This window comes from Narcine bancroftii, chromosome 2, assembly GCF_036971445.1.
Source record: "Narcine bancroftii isolate sNarBan1 chromosome 2, sNarBan1.hap1, whole genome shotgun sequence".
NCBI lineage: Eukaryota > Metazoa > Chordata > Chondrichthyes > Torpediniformes > Narcinidae > Narcine > Narcine bancroftii.
The window spans coordinates 151,568,758-151,581,883 of record NC_091470.1 but is presented as its reverse complement, the minus strand read 5'-3'; the positions used below and the strand labels follow the sequence as shown (position 1 = coordinate 151,581,883).

Below are 13,126 nucleotides of genomic sequence, written 5' to 3'. Positions count from 1 at the left end.
ATTGAAATTAAACTTTTAAAAATTTAAAATGTTTAAATTTAGATGTACAGCATGGTAACGGGCCCTTCTCCTCTAAGAAGCCCGAGCCGCACAAATTCCCCAATTAACCTATAACCCCTATACATTTTGAAGGGTGGGAGGAAACCCATGCAAACATGGGGAGAACATTCAAACTCCCGACAGACAGTGCCTAATTCAAACCCCAGTAACTGGGGCTGCAATTGCATGGTGCTAACTACACTGCCCATTGAATTCCACATTGATTTAATTATTTGTTAAAATCTAGCCACAAATGATAAGGTCCAGTTGTCCAACCCCTTCCCCACATGCCCACCTTAAAGAAAAAGAGGGGATTTGTTCAACATCATTGCCAAAACATCCCAATATGCTTCACAGCTGATAACTAAATTGTTATAATGCAAGGAATCCACCAGGGAATGCACAGCAAGATCCCACTACCAATGATTTGGTGATTATTGGTACTGATGGGTGATGCTTAGACAAGGGGATTATGGGTGACTCTGCTGACCCACCTCCCCAACTGTTCAATGGAAGCTGGCCATGGCTTTGTGGCTGCAAAAGCCATAATGTTCAAGTTCAGCTGTGGAGCAACCTGGACTTCTCAATAAATCCTGCACTTCAGCATTCCACAGAGTGTGTGTCGAAGACTGAGGTTAGGGTGGGGAATAATAGAAATACTGTCAATAGTCAGCGAGTTCAGGCTAACGAAACCTCTGCAGGACTGTGGCTGCCCTGCACTTCCAGCAATGCCCATTATTGGAAGAGGCCCCTTTAGCCCTATCAGATGGATAATCGAAGGCCTGACATTTTCTTGACCGATAGTTGCTCTTCCTCCAAAGCAGTTCTTCCTGGCATCCGGACCGATAGTTGCTCTTCCCCCAAAGCATAGCCAAATGGCATGTCATTTGTATCAGTGAAACGTTGCTTTTTGAGGGATCTTGCTGACCATAAATGGCTGTCATGTTCCCTACATGTCGGCAGTGGTTTTCAAGATGCGTGTTGGCTGAAATGCTTGGGACAACCTGCAACAGCAAAAGGTGCTACAGAGAGGAAAACATTCTGTTCCAAAAGCTGCAACAGCTGAACTTAACTGGTTTAAATACTTTGACGGTCGGTAATTTACTAGATTTTTAGCTCCATACCTGTGAAGAAGGACAGCAGCAGAGCCAGTGAGAGCAGCAACCTTATCCCTTCCTTCATCGTAATTGTCTGAAACAAGACAAATGCAATTAAAAAGGGAATTATTACCCAGGGGCTAGTCCTTTCAGTCCAAGGTGAAGAATTAGCGCAGTTCTCAGAAAGGTGATAGTGGGACCATTCATTTGGCTGCAAGATAATTCATCCATTTCCTGTGACAATGAGGGAGCTTGTGAGAAAGGGAAGCAGAGAGAAAGAGACCCCTGAGGGGTTTAGGATGATGTTCCAGATTCTTTGCACCATTCCAGCTGTAGGCCTTTGGCTCCTGGGAAGGAAACTGATGAAAATGGTAAAAACATAGGAATGTTGGAGGAACTCAGCAGGCCTCGCAGTGCCCATAGGAGGTAAAGATGTTTCGGGCCTGATCCTTTCTTCAAGGTGTGAGAATAAAGCAGGAAGGTGCCTGAATAAAATGCTGAGGTGGGGGGGATTAAGAATGGGCAGGGGAGGAGTACAGGTCAACAGACAAAAGGTGTTAATTGGACATGGATGGACACAGGAGAGAGGAAAGGTGGGAATTGACTGGGGGAAGTGGGTTGTTTGGGGCTCTGTGGAAGCAGATTTAGAGGAAAGGAGACATGGGGAAAGATGAGGTGGGGGGAGCGCTAATGCCATCTGGTTGGAAGGTGGCCAGATGGAAGATGAGGAGTTCTTCCTCCAATTTTCAGGTGGTCATTCTGGCAGTGTGTGAGATCACGAACAGACATGTTGGCAAGGGAATAAGGCGAGGAATGGCCACTTGGAGATCCCTGCTATTTGGTGGATGGAGCCGAGGTGCTTAGTGAAGTGATCTCCAAGTCTATGCCCAGTCTCTCTGATGTGGAGACCACAACAGGAGCACTGGATGCAGTTGATCATTCTTGAAAATTCACGAATGAATTGTTGCTTCTTTTCAAAGGACTGTTTGGGGCCTCGAATGGTAGTGAGGGAGGTGGTGGGTGCAAGTGGAGCATCTCCTGCGACGGTAGAGGTACAAATGGTACAGATCATTCTCGGATGAACTGGCAGATTGACATCAGGGACTGCTGACTAGTGATGTTATCAGACCAGCAATTTGGAGACTTAAGCTCATTATTCAGTAAAGCAAATGTTTAATACCCAGGAGGGCAGTATGAAATTTGTCATAAGCTTAAACTCATCAAAAGTGGCCCAGTGTTGAAAAAGTCACCAATGCCCTTAGGTGAATTAAACATGATTGGTTGCTATGTAACTATTTTTATTTTCTATGATTGACTTTCCAATTAGCAGATTCAAATTATAGTGCATGCATATAAATTTATCATACATTTAGTTTGCCATGAATTTAAATCACATTTATGTGTTTGGACGTTGACTGTGTCACAGTGGAATCAATTTTTGGTTTTCGAAGGTAATGGATTAAATATCTGAGAACCTGGATCTAAGCTGACCCCAGGTGCCGGAATGGGATACTGTACTCTGAGTGGAACATCTTCTGAGTGAGATGTTAAGTAAGGATTGGTCTTGACTCTTTCAGTGTTAATCTCTTCAAAAGTATCTCCCCTGGTGTCCTGAAGAATATTTCACCATTTGGATCATAAAACACAGGTATAAGATGTCTTGGCCCTTCAAACCTATGCCAGCTGTTTAGAAGTGATATTCTATTTCTCACATTCCCCTCACTCTATTTCCCTTTCAGGCAGTAAATTCCCGTCCCCTTGTGACTCATTACATAAAGAAATCTCTCCACTGGTAGACTACAACTAACATAAATAGTATTGATTGAAAATCACTAGAAATGCTGGACTTAGAGCACAGCTGACTGAACATGGATATTATTCTGTCAAAGTGTTGGTGATCATGGCTCCAAAATTCCTCAGCAAGTGGTGTTTTGAAATAACAGTGGCCCATTTTTCAGATTTGCTTCTGCAACTGCAAAACCATCAGCTAGTGCTTTCCGACTAACTCCCCCCGTCTGCGTGGGGTTCCTCCAGGTGCCCTGGTTTCTTCTCACCCTCCAAAATGTATGGGTGTTGTCAGTTAATTGGTGTATTTGGTTCATGGGCTGGAAGGGACTGTGACCCTGCTATATCTCAAAATTAAAAAAAAAATTCCTGTTGCGGAAACTATAGAAACAGGAGTCTCTCACCAATTGCAGTATAATTCGTAGTGAAGAGTGACATTTGGCAGAGCCCTGTCGTGTGGGACAAAGCTTTATGGTGGAAAGATTAGGTTACTGTTCCACCACAACCTCCAACCTCCACAGTGTAGATTCCACTCTCCCCTACAATACGAGTTCATCACGCCTCGCATATGCGCAAGGATGAACCCAGATTCTGCCACAGGGTAACACCTGCACCCACAAGCTGCTGTAACCAGAATTTCAAATGCACGCTCGATCTTGCAGGAGAATTAAAAAAGATAACTTGCATTAAGGATTGCAGTACACAGTTAATAAATAGTGTATCTTGGCATTAGCTGCATTGAAACACACAAGTGAGCTGATTCCAATTGCATGAAGAGCTGTGGGAATCCAGATGTAACTGCTTAAAAATGCAAGCTTCAGGCCAATATCTTCTTGCTTTGAAAGTAATTCAGCAAATTTAAAGGAAGAGCTGAGGTACTAAAATTAAAGAGAGGGGGAGAAAGAATTGATTGCACATCTTTTTCTCTCTCTCTCATCCCATCTTCTCCCTCTCCCTCCTCTGTCCCCCCTGAAACCCCACAGTACTGGAAACTTTCAACACATTAAATCCAAAGGAAGGAAGGAAGGAGAAAGTTTATATTTTCAGCTGAACTTAGAAAAATAAACAGTCTGTGTTTTCCAACTTTCCAAAGAAACTGTCCCCAAAATCAGTAATAACTTACTTTGGTGTCAAGGTGATGTCAAAAGGAAGAGCTTGCAAAATCCCTTCTTTCGTCGATGTGCTTTTTTCTCTGATCGGATGTAGTGAATTAATTTTCTATCTTTTCTGCTGTTTTGTAAGCAGTTTAATCAACAAATGATTGGCTGGGATGAAAATGAAGGTTTTTTGGGAGTGGGGGAGGGCTCATATGCTCGAGGGGAGCCAGACCTCCTGGCAGCTAGAGGAGTGTGCAGGCACCGATTGTTACATACTAATTTAGTTTGGGAGGCACTTTATGTCTGTTCTGCCTGTAAGAAGAACCTGATTTGAGTTATTTCCTAATTTTGTTTTCTCAAAACCTGTGAGCACCCAGCTGTGCTGTGGTCTGTGGGAAAGATCTGTCTTCCTGTGGCAGGGGTCAACAGGGCTCTCTCATGAGCACCACCCCCACCCCACCACTGATTCCATGGTTGTGAACTTCATCAATACAAAACCAAGTGACAATAACAAAAAGCTTCCAAAAGTTTAGATGAGAGGTGAAACCTGTCAGTGCTTCTGAAACGCTGACAGGTTTCTCAATAGCAATCTTGGAGTATAATGTACCAAGCACGGTTTATTTTCCAGAGATCCCAGCAGCTCTTCACTGAGGCAAGGGCTTAGGCCTCATTCCAAAGATGAACTCAAAATCCATGCTGATAAACTCAGTATTATTGATAAGACTGCAGCCCATCTGTTCTCTCTCAGGTTGACATTGAAGATTTCATACACACTATTCAGAAGGACAGCAATTTGCAGAGGTCTGGTAATGACATCATAAACCCTGGCAAATTTCTACAGAGGTATGGTGGAAAGTGTGCTGGCCAGCTGCATCATGTCCAGTATGGGAACACCAATACCCCTGAGGGTGAAGCCCTCCAAAATGTAGAGGACACAGCCCAGGACATCACAAGCAAAACCCTCCCCACCATCAAGAACATCTATGGGGAACGTTGCTGTCGGAGAGCAGCAGCAATCACCAAAGATCCACACCACGCAGCGCACGCTATGTTCTTGCTGCTGCCATTAGGAAATAGGTCTAGGGGCCACAAGACCCGCACCACCAGGTTTTTAAATTTTTTTTATTTTTCACACTATGAACCATATTAATCAAGATACACACAAACATTTCCCTCTTGAATATATGCAGTGTCATTTTCTGCCCTTTTTTCCCCTCTCCCTTCCCCCCCTCCAAACCCATTAAATGTTCAACATATACAATACAATAAACCCATTAAACAATGTCATCACACAATGAAAATAAACAAGAAAATGGTGTCATCTACTTTTACACACTGGGTCAGTTCATTTCATCTTCTCATTCTATCATTTTAGGGGGTGGAGGTCCACGGTAGGCCCTGAACCACCAGGTTCAGGAACAGCTGGTACCCCCTCCACCATCAGACTGCTCAACAACAAACTCAATCAGGGACTCATTTAAGGACTTTGTGCAATACAGAGAGAAAAAAATAAAGTGCAAGCCAGTAGTTTACATTTCTTTATTTGTTTACATGTGCATGTTTTGTACAGATTCTTTTTGCACTCTCATTAAATGGTAATTCTGCCTTGCCTGTAGAAAAAAGTATTTCAGATGGGGTTTGCCATGTTTTTTCTTTGACAATATGTATGTTCTTTGACAATAAATCTGAAATGTGAGTTACCCCTATGTACTGATCAATATTTAACATCAAACATTTTGACAAAGTTGTAAACTCCGTGCAAGGCACCATTTATTTCTGTCCATAAATGCCGTGAAGCTGCTGGTGGGGTTTGTACAACCGCATCCTGAATGGTTGGTTAGTCTGGAAGGTTGCACTGCCTGGAATCCAGGGTAAGTGGGCCATTTGGATACAAGATTGAATTGATGGTCAATCAGAGAGTGCTCATGGAAGGTAGATACATGGGAGCAGCCCAACGGGTCTCGGGGCACAGTAGTATGTGGGGCTGACACCAATCATTGAAAGGTAAAGATTTTACAAATAATCAGTTGAATCTTTTCCCTGAGAACTATGTTCCTGTTGCAAGGACAGTAAAGTTGGTGTTCCACCCATTGATCTCTCCTTACTGAATACACTGCATGCTTGTCCTTTGTAACTTCTTCTGAGAAACTTGTCTCCTCATTCCCTTCATTCTCTCTCTAACTCCCTCCCCAAACCATCTCTTCACCTCTTTGAACTTTAGCTCAACTTTTCAAATGAGGTCCACACTCTTTGATCCAATTGAACTTCCGTGGGATGTTTCTCTGCAGTAAAATTAAATGTTATGTGGTAGAATGGGTGCAGGGACTGTCCCATTCTATCCTGTCGTCTCCAGTTGTCAAAGAACAAATACTTTCCCTTGCCATTCTCAGTCTTCCCAACGGGTCCCCACCTCTGTGACTTCTTGTCCTTCTCTGAAACAAGAGCCACCAGTACAGTGTGGGAAAGCTCTCCCTCACCTGCCAGAAATGTTCCATCCAGGTGGCTCTGGATTAGTGTGTGATATGGTTGTGGTTTCCCGAGCACTCAAGCTTTCTAAATAGAGGATTATTGTGTTGGGTCTCTGCTGAGCCGTCTATTGAGGACTCCTTAATGGGTGCACAATGACTATGAAACCATGCTGTGACAATTACACACACAAAGTCAATTCTGCACTCAAGCTTTGGCTTTTTGAACACACGGGTGACCTGAGATCACTCTGAAATGCTGGGAGTATTTATTCCTTGCTGAGTGAGGCTGAGCTAGCCATCATGAGCTCCAGAAGCATAAGACTCTCTTCTGCCTCTTCCCCCCACCTTGGCTGGCTGTCAAGTAATCCCTCTCAGCCCAACTTGTAAAGATGTCAAAGCGGTGATGTCCTCCTGCTGTTTGGCAGCGTGGAATAATGTCACATTGCTTGTTTATGTGAACAGGTTGCACAATGGGCACAAACAGGGTTCAAACAGCTAAATAGCTGGGAACCACAGCAAATATTTCAATCAGGTCAAAAGCCAGGATGTAAAATAATGATCCCTGGTCAGTTTTATCCACTATCAGGCCATGAGCTTAGACATCATAAGCTTTGTTCCACATTATTTTCCCATTTTGGTCACATAACTAAAAAGACGTGCTCTGATCTGGAGACCCCAGGGTGTGGGAGCACTTAGAGGATGAAGTTATGGGTCTAGGGGAACTAGGGGGTGGGGTAATGGGTCTGGGGGAATTGGAGGGGTTAATGAGCCTGTCAACAGCAACTGGGATATTCCCAGAAGCCAATTCAACCCCCACCCTCAACCCTGTGTTCACTGTGTGCCATGGAATATCAGTGCTATTTATTGGTATTGTCTCTGGTTACTGGGCAGAGGTTCTGGGTTCAAACATCCACGCCCGAGCTTTCAGCACCAAATGCAGGCTGTGACTCCAGTGACTCTGCAAGGGACGCTGCATTGATGGAGACATGATTTTTTCAATTGGTTGGATCATTGAGTACAACCTTTGCCATCTCTCTTTGGGAATCTGGAAAATTTCTGGATCATAAAACAACCTGCGGAAAGAGCTCAACAAGCCAAGAGGCATCTGTGAGGGAAGGTGTTGCAGGCTGAGGTTTGTCATGCCTTGTTTTTCCATTGATGCCTGCTCGACCCTCTGAGTTCTGCCAGCAGTTTGGGTTTTGATCCAGCTTTCAGTGTCTGCAGTTTCTTGGGCCTCCAATTTCTGGATCATTCTCAGTGGGTTCCACACTCACCAGAACAAGTCAGGATTGAAACAGTCTGAAAGCTCCTCAAATTAACAGCACCAAAAGTCAAAGCATGACCACTATGCAAGGCAACAGGAATATTCTTAAATGCTAATTCTCAGGATGTTGTCCTCACCTCCGTTGAAGACATCCATATGAGGCACTGCTTCAAGAAGGCAGCCAATGTCATATCGGATGCCCATCACCCATGTCACAACCTCCTCGCTGCTACCATCAGGCAGAATGTATGGAAACCTGAAGTTCAGCACCTCTGGGTTCAAGAAGTTTTTTTTTCCCCCATCAGCTATCAGGCTCTTGAACCACCCCTTACTTGTCATCATGGCTATCCCTTGAGGCGAAGGATGATGGTCTTTGTTCCATTGCTCTCAAGTGGCTTATGAGTCCAATCTTAGAAAGTGGTCCACAGGGCGAAGGTGCCTTTGTTTAACGTGAACTTGATGTTGCACTCCAAGAAGCGCACAGTATTTCATAAATCAACCAACTAGTTCCAACGCCATGAAAACCACGATGTTGGAGATGTTGAATTTGTTGCAGCCTTCATTCACCTTCACAGCCGTTCAGTTCAGAGTAACCTCGTCTGCCTGTTCCACCATTGAGGTTTTGGTTGCATTGCTCTTTGTCAGGGACCTCACCCTTGACCTTACCACCTTATGGGTGGCCATACCAGGAGCATAGTTCCAGGCAGCTTCGCTTTTGGGATCTCAGGACCACACAAGCTTCTCCACCATGACAAGGTGACAATCCATGGAGAAGCTCCCCTTATTACTAAGGCATCACAAAACAGTCTGCACTATTGACATGCCACTTTTTTCCTGCATCACTGTAACTGCAAATAGTTGTTATCTATCTTTTGTATTTATTGTAATTTAATGAGTACTATTGGAGTTTTTCTTTCACCATGTACCTGTTGGGCTGCAGCTGTTAAGAATTTTGGCGCATATGTACACTGTACATAAGTATGACAATAAACTCATTACCATTCTCATTGTTGCCTGTTCAGAGTTGCCCTGAGAAGATGGCAGGTTGCCCATTGATGGACCACCCGTAGTGTCAGTATATCTGAGTGGCTTGTTGAGCCAGTTCCATTGAGAGCAAAGAGTCACAAATGTTGTGGGATTGAAGTTGACTATTGGCCAAGAACATAAGGATGGTAGGTTTCTTGGCAATGATTGGTTAGCTTTTAAAGAAGACAGAGTATGGGGTTTAATCCTCTTTATGATTGAAACCTGGTCCTCTTGAATTCTAAAGGAACATATAATACAACCTATTTCTGCACAGTGATAAGGAAAAATTAAAGAACTTCCTTTAACATTCATGACTTTTTGGGTGTGTTTTGGTTGTCACTGAAAATATTTCAGTGGGGAAAACGGAAGAAAAATGAAACAGGAGATTATTGGAATCCCCAGGATTGACTTCAAAATAAAATATATCTCAGAAGCAGCTATTAAGTGAAGTATGGTGTTTTTTTTTAATGTTGGCCACTTCTATTCTGAGAAAATGTTGTAGAAAGTGTGATGAATGAGACTTTGTGCTGGCAGTGGTTGGATTTTCTTCCTGTTGACAGTGTGGTGATGCAGGGTTGAATATATTTTGCGTGATCCATCATGGGAGGTGCAGCGTCCATTGGAGATGGTTCCCATGGCGATGGCCATTTGTGGCCTGTGGCTGCTTTGTGAAATTTTTGCCACTCATCCAGCGAGTTGGATTATTCAGAATACATTGGGGTCATTATGATGCAGGATCCCAGTGGAGATTTCTTCTTTTCAAACATTATTTATTTGGCAGTTTCCACCCCGACCCCACTACCACCTGCTCCACTTCCCCCACACTCTGTGCCTGACCTTGGAACGAAGGAGCTCAGACCCTCTGTGCGCTCAGCAGTGCCAAGACCAACTAGAAGCCTCTCTGGTTCACCAAGAACCTTTAACTAATCCTATTACTAACAGCAGGAAAAAGAAGACTGATTTTCAAGATAATTTATTGCAAGTTTCCACCTGTAAAGCACAATATTGCCAATGCAAAACAACAAATTTATGACACCATGTCATGTCAATAAAGCTGATTCTGATTCAGTATCAAGAAAAGTTGAAAAAGAGGTTAGAGACTTAATTCCTCATGGAATGATCTTTGGGTTAACACAGTGCAGAATTAATATGGTATTTATTTTACAGATGACTATCAGACAGCATCGGTACGGTTTGGCTCTATATAGCAAAGACATCTCTAAAACTCATTAGTATCTGGCTGCATCAGTTGATGTAACATAATCTTGCCTCAGTATCACAATATTGTTCAAGTTGGTGGGGAAACAGGAACAGGCCATTAAGCCTTCAAGGTTCACTACTAATTGATGATACCAGGACTGATCTGTGACCTGACTTTTCCCCTGAACTCCTAATTTTATTGATCAACATAATATCAGCCTTGGATTTAAAGCTACCAAAATCACATTGGATTAGTTGCCAATTGTGGAAGATGTTCCCAAACCTCTGGCACCCTATCTGTGGAAATATTTCATAAGTTAATAACAAAACGGTCTGGCGCTAGTTTTTGGTTCATTCAGTAAAAATTATTTTTACTCATAAGAGGCCCTTCCTGCCCACAAACCCATGGCCCCCAAATACACCAATTAATCTGCAAACCCTATACATTTTTGAATGGAAAGAATTCAGAGCACCTGGAGGAAGCCCACGCGGACACGGGAGAATGTACAAACTCTTTACAGACAGCACCAGATCTGAAGCCAGGTTGCTGGTGCTAATCCTTGAAAGCTACCATCAAATCACTCCATGTTTCTCCACCTCCATGTTTCTCCACCTCCCAGAGAGTGAGCCATAGCTGGAGTAACATTACTAGGAACATGGATGCTGAACATGAAGATGCCGATCCCGTAAAATGGAATGGAAATAAAGGAGGAGTATGCTGGTTGGAGAACAGTGAATCCTTTCTTTGTAACCAAGGAGAATATGAAGAGGTTCTTTATCCTCAAAGGTGTTTGGAGAGCAAGACAGTGGCAGAGAGATTGAACTCTAGACTCACCCACAGCAACTCCTCCTCCTGCAATGTAGAGGGATGGACGTGAGTGAGGAATTCCAAGAGGCAAAGTGCAGGCAAGCTGCGCTATTCACCCAAGGTCATCTTCCAATCCAGAGTCAGTACAGTGGAGCAGGACGAAATGTGCTCACACATCTTCATCCAAAAGGTTGAGAGCTCTGTGATCCACACCCTGAAGGAAGATGACCGCTCAGTCACATCCTCACAGACAGGCATTCAGAGGATCAGCAGATCCTTTTATGCTGAACTGTACGAAGACAGAATGATCTCCCAAACTTCCTACCTCCATCACAGAGGTCTCAAAGACGACAGTAAGCGGTAGTGTATGGATCAGCCAATTACCCTCCTCGAAGCAACAGCTTACTGGCTTGAGTTGCACACAGCTCTGTGGGACTAGGTGGGTCTAGATCTGATGGAAGCATTCAATGTCATGCTCCTGGCAGGCAATGTGTCAGAATCCATGAGGAAGGGCATCATCAACTCATCTTCAAAGGGGGGGAAAGTAGGATAGCAGGAATTGGATCCCTATATCATTGTTAAATGTTGACTACAAAATCCTGTCCAAAGCCATTGCCAATCGAGTCAAATCTGTCCTGGGGCAGGTGATCCACCTAGATCAAACCTGCACAGTTCCGGGGAAGGAAAATGTCTGACAGCCTCACACTCTTCAGGAATGTGCACCATGCCGCCATCACCTACATGTAGGAAAGAGTGGTGGACACCTGCTGATCAGCTGAGATCAGAAGGCTTTTGACTGGACATCGCACAAGTACATGATGGACGTGCTCTCAAAAATGGACTTTGGGAAGGGAATCTGAAATTGGATTAAACTGGAGATCCATATGGCATCCATAATGCAGTCCAAAACAAAGAGCTTTCCCATCAAGTCTGGAGTTAGGTAAGGCTGCCCACTACTCCAGTCCATAATGAAGGACAAGGGCATAAGAGGAGTGATGTGGCCAGGCAACCGAGGCACTTAGGTCAAGGCTCCCTGTTTAAGGACAATGTCGCCGAATTCGGTCCACAGACTGATCAGCATTGGCGGCCATCTTGAGTCTGCATTGGGTGCCAGAGTAGACTGAAAAGAGAGGCAATGCTCTTCGGTAACTAGTCTGACTTGTCCACCATCCCTTTCAGTGTCAGATCTGACTACCTGAAGGTGTTGGGGATCTCACCTTGGAATATACTTGCTGCTCTCCATGTATTCCTCTATTTAATCTTTGTTGAAGATCCAATGTTCACAGACCTGAAATGCTGAGTTTATTTTTCTGTAGATAAACCCACAAAACACAGCAGCAGAAGACTATTCAGCCCATCGAGTCCACCCCACCATTTAATCATGAGCTGATTCATTTTTCCACTTGGCTTTCTCCCCACAACCATAACCCTGCCTAATCAAGAACTTATCAATGACCTAGTCTCCACAACTCCTGTGGCAACAAGTTCCAGATTTACCACCCTCTGGCTGAAAAGAAATTCCTTCACATCTCTGTTCTAATCAGACACCCTTCAATGCTCAGGTTGTGCCCTCTTGTCCTTGATTCTCCCACCATGAAAAACAACATTTCTACATCTACTCTTCCTACTCCTTTCAACATTCGGAGTGTTTCAAAGAGATTCCCCCTTCATTCTCCGAAATTCCAACAAATACAGGCCAAGAGCTGTCGAACTGTCCTCGTTACTGTGAACTCCTATTCATTATACAGTAAAACCTCTGGTATCTGGCACCCATGGGGATTGTTAGATGCTAGATAAGTGTATTTTCTGTTTGCTTGAGACTTAATCTTACAATGTCTAATACACCTGCATTAAAAGTAAACAGTTTAAAATACAAAAATACTTTATTGTACTTACACTAACCTTCACTTGCATGAATATTAAAACCTTAAAACACTTTATTTTCAGTCATGTTTTGAAGACATTTAACCATTGCTTCATCTGTCGGTTCCTCCCCTTCCACAGAGCTGCCCGAAAAATGAACAGTAACATAATAGATAATTAACTACCCCCTCCCCAAAGAATACAGGTAAAGCCTCTGACAGCGGTGACCCTTACTAAGCAGGGTTAAAGAGACAACTTTAAGTGAGTCACCCCAACGGCGAGCGGCATCAACCAGCTCTTCATTCTGTGTGACACCATTGCTGTTTCACACGACATTATTCAAACAGCTGCTACAAGCAAAGGCCAACCCAGGCCCTCCCTCCGCTGGCTGAATATTTGCTCCCATCTTCACCAAAAGATACTTCAGAAAACACTTACTTTAACAATTTTGTGCTTACATATTTTTTAACCTATTATTC

At 43.7% G+C, this 13,126-nt stretch overlaps 1 protein-coding gene across 2 annotated transcripts in view; it reads right to left on the bottom strand.

The window, feature by feature from the left end:
- Window positions 1–13,126, bottom strand: part of LOC138754378 (probable glutamate receptor) — a 41,980-nt gene that overhangs the window by 22,298 nt on the left and 6,556 nt on the right. Inside the window, exons 1-2 of one of the 2 annotated variants that reach the window (XM_069918578.1) lie at window positions 4,045–4,270; window positions 1,164–1,230 (exon numbers count right to left, since the gene is read on the bottom strand). In XM_069918578.1, coding sequence (XP_069774679.1) covers window positions 1,164–1,221 — 58 coding nt within the window. In that variant the 5' untranslated portion in view covers window positions 1,222–1,230; window positions 4,045–4,270. Of the gene's footprint in view, window positions 1–1,163; window positions 1,231–4,044; window positions 4,271–13,126 lie in introns of those variants that run through there. The other variant, XM_069918579.1, reaches the window with a different exon arrangement.